The sequence below is a fragment of the Phragmites australis genome, chromosome 15 (genome assembly GCF_958298935.1).
Source record: "Phragmites australis chromosome 15, lpPhrAust1.1, whole genome shotgun sequence".
Taxonomy (NCBI): Eukaryota; Viridiplantae; Streptophyta; class Magnoliopsida; order Poales; family Poaceae; genus Phragmites; species Phragmites australis.
The window spans coordinates 6,056,187-6,064,025 of NC_084935.1; the positions used below are offsets into that span (position 1 = coordinate 6,056,187).

At 42.5% G+C, this 7,839-nt stretch overlaps 1 protein-coding gene across 2 annotated transcripts; it reads right to left on the reverse strand.

The window, feature by feature from the left end:
* Positions 1 to 1,691: 1,691 nt before the first annotated feature.
* Positions 1,692 to 4,898, reverse strand: LOC133892370 (probable serine/threonine-protein kinase WNK1). 2 transcript variants are annotated; one of them, XM_062333098.1, is made up of 7 exons: positions 4,611 to 4,898; positions 4,466 to 4,503; positions 4,155 to 4,382; positions 3,791 to 3,984; positions 3,499 to 3,656; positions 2,950 to 3,391; positions 1,692 to 2,853 (listed from the first exon to the last, which is right to left on the reverse strand). In XM_062333098.1, exons 1-7 carry the CDS (start codon positions 4,683 to 4,685, stop codon positions 1,898 to 1,900), a joined length of 2,091 nt encoding a protein of 696 aa, XP_062189082.1. In that variant the 5' UTR covers positions 4,686 to 4,898; the 3' UTR covers positions 1,692 to 1,897. The 2 variants fall into 2 exon arrangements, with proteins under 2 accessions (XP_062189082.1, XP_062189081.1); XM_062333097.1 differs by having other exon boundaries at positions 3,764 to 3,984; positions 4,611 to 4,897.
* Positions 4,899 to 7,839: the final 2,941 nt, after the last annotated feature.

The following is a 7,839-nucleotide window of genomic DNA, read 5'->3' on the forward strand; positions in this document are numbered from 1 at the left end:
TGCTTCTGATTTTTGTTTCTATCAGAAGTTCAGAAACTAGAAGCCTAAACAAACGGATTTGCTGAAAAATGATTTTTGGAGAAGTCAGAAGTCTGCTTCTGAGAAAATAAACTAGAAACTGAGAAGCTAACTGAGAGTAGTTTTTCTGAGAAATCATGTGCTGAGAAGTCAAAAAATTATTGTAAAATCCAACAGCTAAAATACAGAAACAGTTTTTTTTAGAAAAACAAAAAGCACATCTTTTCAGAAAAAACAAAAACAGAAAACTAAACAAACAGAACCTTAATCTTTGAATTGGGCAGCACAACAACGTGTGATGTCCCCAAGCAGCCAGGCAGGAGAGCCGCCCCCTGTTTCCCCTCTTAGAATAAATGGATTTTGGTGCAGGATTACAGAACCATGAGCTGAATTATTCATATTATTCAATGGAAAGTTAAACGCCAGTGCTGCACCTTGCGGTCTTTCATCTCCTACCACCCTCAACCTACCTACCTTGGTGCTTGTCTACCTGCTTGATGCTTATCCTATCTTCACAAAGTTGCTTAGCTATAGGAGTACTTATTAGCCACTTTATCAGGATCTCGGAGTTCCTTAACTGACACTTTTGACTCGTCTTCAGATGCACATTTTAATCGCCGCTTTTCATGAGCGTATAATTTGCCCATATCAAATGGAGGAACCACTTTGAATTATGGGTCAAGTAGTTGTAATTCATTTGACTTGATAAAATTTCAGGTTTTTTCCTAGCTAAGACCAGTTTTCAAATGCGACGAGAAGTTCTTCGGATCTGGTCTTGTTAATAACTAACCCACATAAACATAAAACTGTAAGTGACCTAGGCACTGTCAAAGTACTTCAGCTTACGAGATTGCAGCAAACACAGAGGGAGGGGAAGTAAAAAGATCTTCTAGAACTCCAAACAAGAACACCTAGTTTCCTCCATTATCTCCATGGACGGAGATGTCCCCTTTGTCCTGGTCCGGCCTCCAGCACGCCAAGTTGGCAAGTTGCACGCTTGCAAGTCTCAAGATGTGGATCGATGCATTGCATCGTCTCCTAGCCATCTAGATCTGGCAGGTGAATTATCAGGCAGCATGTGGTGAGCATCCGTTACTGGACTAAGAATGGTACATCCCAAGAAGTTTCTATAAGAGGCTATCTCCTGTGATGCTCAAATATCTGTCTACACTAAAAATATTTCAATTTTTTACGTCTCAAGAGAATGACATATTTAACAAGAAAAAAAGGTACGAAACCGTATCTCTTTGTGTGTAGTGTGGGGCTGCCAAATGCCAACTGATCAGGATGGAGTGATCTCATGAAAGGATCATTTTTTTAGATAATGGAAAAGAAAGGATCAATTGGTAAGTGCAGCATCATTCATGAAGGCAAAAGCACAAGTTGGCATGTCTGTTACCTTTGATACAGCTTTGATGTATTCAACTGCAACTAAGAGAGATGGATGTCCATTTCATAGGCATTATGTAGTATACTAGGCAAAGGACAGAGTTCCAGCTCCTGATTTTGGTCATGTGATTCTGTTCTGACACTATGCTTTAGCCAACCTGCTTTCTGCCAATTAACTAACAAATTTTTTGCATATATGAATATGCAAAAGAAAGGAAAAAAACATTCTGATCCAGTTTGCTGGATCATGACCCTCAGGAAGAGGCTAAAACATATTGTCTCAGTGAGGCAAATGATGAAGATTGCACTTGCACAGCCTAAAAGAACCACTCTGGATTCACAAGGCTTTAAGTTACATACAGCTCAGGCTTAATCCACAGACAACCCCAGTCACATTCCAGTCTCTTGCCTACCAGCTATATTTCATATTGCTTACAGAAAGAACCAAAACAATGCACACTCTATAAAATTTACACAGCAATAAAGTGTTTCAGGCATCGACAGCATTTAAGGGTACAGATTTGGTTCTTGGGAGATTTTGCGGCAACTGAGCTCCGGTATAGTAGCTCCTGGCTGTAAACATACAATCTTCATTGCTTTCGGCGTCGACCTCACAATGCCGGGCCCTCTGGGCTCCCGGACCGGGGTGACTGCGCTGCCACACTTGATTGTTCATGTTTGAGTGATGATTGGCGCTTCCTGCGTCTGACCTTCGCTCGCAGGTCGGTACGCGAAAATTGTTGTTCTTTCCAATATGAAAAGATTGCAGCTTGTTCAGTGAAGGTTTCATCCTACTTAATCCATTTGCGTTGTCGAAGTCAAGAGATGGATGAATAGCTCTCTTAAGCTGTGCCATTTTCCGCGCTTTGTACTTGGCAATCTTTATCTCATGCTTCATGTCGAACCCATTCACCTGATGGTTAGTGTCATTCTCATATTGATTAAACGAACAGGACTGTTCTTGGAATGAACTGAAGCAAAGCTGATTAGAAGGACCTCTTCTACCCATCTGTACGAAGCCATTCACGAGAGTGGACACCTTGCCTTTGACATAATGCTCCGTTTGGCCGCCTCCATCGTCGTAGCTCCCTTGAGAATCCTGCAAATTACACTGCTCTCCATCGGCTGGGAACGTGATCTCCTCAAACCGCCCATGTAGCTCCGCACATTGGCAGCCTCGAGCAGTTGATGACATGTAGGCGTAAAGTGAACCACACGACGACACATTGGATCCACAATTATGGCAGTATGACTTGTCCGGAGCTTCCTCTATGCCCGGACCAGGCCTCCAATCTGGCACCAATGCACTGACCTCACCATCGATCATGTCAGCTATTCGAGTAACTTCATGGTCAGTTATATCCAGCTCAGCTACCATTTCAGTTGCGACGCTTAATGCAGTATCAGCCTCAATGTCAAAAGGAAAATAGATGTTCCGCACATGTCCTGCAATATGAGAAATTAGCTTTCACATAATACCTAAATCAATATCCGTATATTGAATTCAACCTCAGAATTTAGTGCATTAGACATTGGGCATACCATCGTTATCAGCAATTCGTAGTCTGAGGAAGATGCCTCCATCCTCACTCTTTCTCCCTTTGATTGTGATATCCACATTGCCAAGAGGCTCATCTTCGTGCCCGTTGAACAAGTTGATGCTATATTGGCCTTTCATGTCATCATCCTCACAGTCCCATCTATCTTCAGTCGGTGTATCTTCATCAATGCTTTCTGAGAATCCATTACTCATCATAGAGCCATTGCTATAAGCATTCCCTAGATAAGAAGGCTGCTGCAGGAATTTGCTCGTTTCGTTGTAATCCCCATCCTCCGAAGAAAAAGCCATGTCATCACACTGTAGGAAGGGGTCCTCGAGCAACTCTCTCGCGGAGAGCCTCTGCGATGCCGTTGCTAAGCACTTCTCAACAAATTGCCTCACCATTGGATCTTTCACCTTGTACAAAGCTTCAGGCTTAGTACCCTACCAACCAAACCACTAGCTGAAATCAGCAAAATCATTTTCGGATCTGAAACACACTAGGATCACAAGTGCTGCAAATGGCTAAAAGAATCCAGAGATCTTCTTACAGATATCACTTTCTTGTAGATCTGCACCGGGTGCGTGCACTCGCTGTACGGGTACTCGAAGGTGACCATCTCGAGCACACACATCCCGAACGAGTATATGTCAACCAGCTCATTGTACTCCTCCTCGTACACCTCCGGCGCCATGAACTCCGGTGTGCCTACCAAAACAATCCGACACCTCCACTGCATCAAATCTCCGCAAAACTATTGCCATTTGGGATCAGATAACATCATTTTGGGCTACTGAGCTAATCAAATGGCTTACCTACACAGTGGACGGCATGGGACTTACGGAGGATGGCGGCGAGGCCGAGGTCGCCGATCTTGACCTCGCCCTGGTTGCCGTTCACGAAGATGTTGTCACACTTGAGGTCCCGGTGGATGATGGGCGGATCGTGGCTGTGCAGGTACAGCAGGCCGCTGAGGATTTGCCGGCACCAGTGCTTCACCGCCCATATGTTCACCCTCATGTGCTTCTGCCTGTACCTAATCACCACCAGACGCACAACCACAAGAAATCAATCCAAGAACCAATTAATCACACACACAAATGAAGAGACTTTTGCAACGGGGCAGGATAAAAGACTCTTTGCAATTGGACGTGAAAAGGCAACAACTTTTAGGTGTCACAGATGCAGAGAAGGTTGCTTGCTTACTGGCGGAGGGTGCCGGAGGTGAACATCTCGGTGATGAAGTTGATGTTGCGGCGAGAGACGTCGACCCAGGAGGTATAGAACTTCATGATGTTGCGGTGCTTGAGCGTCTTGAGGAGGTGGATCTCGCAGTAGAGCCGCTCCAAGTCCTCCGGGCTCTGCAGGAAGTCATGCAGCTTCACTTGGTTCCACGCCACCTCCATCCCCTGGTACTCGTCGAACGCCCTGTACCTGCACCACCGCGCACACACCTCGGGTCAGGGGCAAGCAAATCGAAAGCACGCAGCTTTGGCGAGAAAAGCGCCGAATCTTACACGGTCTTGGACGCGCCCTTGCCAAGAACGTCGTTGAACTGCGAAAACAGAGAAGAGGAGTAGGCAAACGTATCAGCGGACTGGTGAGCAAACGAATCAAGAAACGGTGATAGGAGGAGCTGCAGTGGTTGTGGCGGTGCCGTACCCGTCCGTACCGGCCGGTGGGATCGACCTCCGCGTACTCCGGGCAGTCGGCGGTGTTGGCCTTGGTGCTCATCATTCTAGCTATTCTAGCTAGCCTACTGCTCGCTTCCCCCCCCCCCCCCTCACCAGCCGCTGCTACTCTGCCGCCGGCGAGAGCCTGGCTCTGTGCGGCGCTTTGTCAGGGAGAGCGGATGGGGAACGAGGAAGGGGAAGGGAAGGAGAGGACTGATGCAGTCGAGAGAGACCTATTAAGGGGAATCTGGGCACACATGGTGTGTGGGCACAGAGAGAGAGAGAGAGAGAGAGAGAGAGAGAGAGGAAGGGGACGGTGATGGGGATGAGAGGGGACGGAGATCAGATCGATGTCCGCGTGATGCATTGGAAAAGCCGGGAAAAGCCAGATAATTTTACTAGATCTTTTTACCTGAGATTTACTAATATATTTTAATTCTGCTATTGCTGGTAGGGAGCTTGGGATTCTAGATACTGTGGGTAGTTGAGTAATTATTCAACTATGGCACGGTCAAATTAGGTCCAGATGTTTTTAATAACCATCGAGACATTGCCGGTCGTTTCAAGCAGACTATTTCATGTAGCTATAAAAATGTGTTATTGCACACAATATTGCAGTACATAAATAATAAATAATTTCGAAGGCGATTGTTTCAAAGCTGGGGAGCTATTTTTTTTTTTTTAGCATTAGACTCGACAGCTAGAAGGATGTGAACTAAAATGATATTTCGGCATAATTCAAAGTAATTGTTTTACATCTGTCAAATCTATGGTGAAAATGGTTGCTCACTCGAAAACAACAACTCAGGGAGAAACTATTAAAGGAATGAAGCAATGCCTTTATCTAATCACTTTTACCAGCCAACCTTTTAAGAACGAAAATTCTTGCAAATCCAAAAAAAAATTGTACCAGCAAAACTGTGGGCCCTTTCTTGTTGACTCTTTGTCCTTTACGTAGCAAATCTCCTCCTAGCTTGAGAAAACAAAGGGAAAAACCTGCCTTGTGCTGAGTTGGAGAGGCCCCTTCGTTTGTCAGCTCCTTGATGGCGAAACCCTAGTAAATAAATGCTATGCTTCCCCCAACAAACACAGTTGGGCCATGTGGGTACATGCATGGTGGTCCATTCATATCCACGGAAAAATAGATGCAATACTAGTAATAGCCATATGGCATGTGTAATATGGCATGACCCATGTTCTACAACTTGGCCTTTTTCTCAGATTCTTTTGGTCGATACCTCCAAGCAGTCGAGCAAATTCATTAGCCTAATCACAATTATAGGTACAGTGAATAAAACTATCAACTTTTCTTATCTCACGATGATTTAAGTAATTACCTTTTGACAATAACGTCTTTTCACTAAACTAACACATACTGGAAAATATTCACGCGTTTGTCTTGTCCAAGTACGTAATATATCTCAATGGTAAATTAATGAAGTTTTTTTACGTTTTATAAATGATCACGAGAAGTCACAAATATGGACATTAACATAGCACCCTGAACATCCTACTAGGTTAGTTTCACCTTGGTTCATCAATATTGTCTAATTCCTAATCCAGTAGTCCAAATTATGCTAAATGACACGGTAATATAAATTCAGTATAAGGTGTATATACTTAGTGCATCCGAGTGCTGGCTCGGTTGGCCAGGACGGCGAATGCAAAGCGCTGGCTCCCGAGCCAGCTTGCGTTCGAGCGCGTACGCTCGCGTGAGCATGCATTCGTACTTGTCTCCAACAAAGACCGTGGATATAAATCTCACTTTTTTATAAAAAAAAAAAGGTGTATATACTAGTTCTCCTTTGTCTTTCTTTTGGGACGGCATTGTGATGGCCGTTTTGTCCGGTCATATTGGTCAACAGACGAAGGTGAGTTCAGTTGAAAATAAGAGTTTTTCATTTTTATATTTTTTAAAATTAATATTTAAATAAATAATTTTTTATAGAAAAAATTATAAAATAGACGTCTACAGTTATCTCACCGGAGCTAACAGCCCCGACTATTACTAAGCCGGATGAATAGTGTTTCTTTGAAATCACTATTTCCAATAATATTTTTTCCTATCATTTTTTATATAAAATTATGGTCTTCTATTGCTCCAAAAATCCTAAAACTTTTTGTATGTATTTCACAATTCATTTACAACCCATTTTAATTGGATTCACCTAAAAATAATGTGTATAATTTAAACTAAAATTCTCCAAATAAGACTACTTTTATAAATTTTAACAATTGTTAGGACCTCAAATAAATTTCCAAAAATCTGGAAAAATTCACTAATATTTATCTTATGTGATGGAATAATTTCTAAAATAATTTCTACCCTAAGATATATGGTGAAAAAGTGAGTTCCTTTGTAATGCTCTATTCACATGAAATAATAAAAATGCATATAAATAGAGTATTACAAAGGAAATCACTTTTTCACCATATAGATTAGGGTAGAAATTAGTCCATTACATAAGATAAATATTAGTGAATTTTCTCAGATTTTTGGAAACTTATTTGAGGCCCTAACAATTATTAAAATTTATAAAAGTAGTATTTTTTGGAGAATTTTAGTTTTAAATTATACACATGCTTTTTAGGTGAATCCAATTAAAATGAGTTACAAATAAATTATGAAAGAAGACCACAATTTTGTATAAAGAAGATAAGAGAGAAAAATAGTACTGTGAATACTAGCCTAACCTTCCGATCATAGGGCAGTAGACGTCTATTTTTATAAAAAAAATTCTATCAAGAGTCTATTTATTTAAATATTAATTTTAGAAAATATAAAAAAACCTTGAAAAATAACTATGTGAGACTATCAGATTGAGGCTCCGATCCAAATCGGGTTCAAGACCAGAGCTGTGTTTGCCCTCGTGGGCCTAAAACAAGCTAGACAACCCACAGACCCAACCCACGTGCACCGCATGCATCGCTTGACCGCACGCGTGCCACTGGCTGGCCTAGTTGTGCCCTAGACATCTGCCGTCTCTGTGCCCCAGCCACATGCCTTCGCCACCGTCGGGTCTCAGTTCCCCACGGGGTAGGGGCAGGGGTGAGGGCGGGGTTGATTTTGCACCAATAAATATTTCAGGATCAGATCAAGTTTATAGTGTTAGGTTTTAAATAGTATATGTTCTCACTCTATCCAATTTTGACCCGCACCCTTGTCACCTTTAGTATGACAACTTGTTCATATATGGAGAGCATATATCTCCAATGCG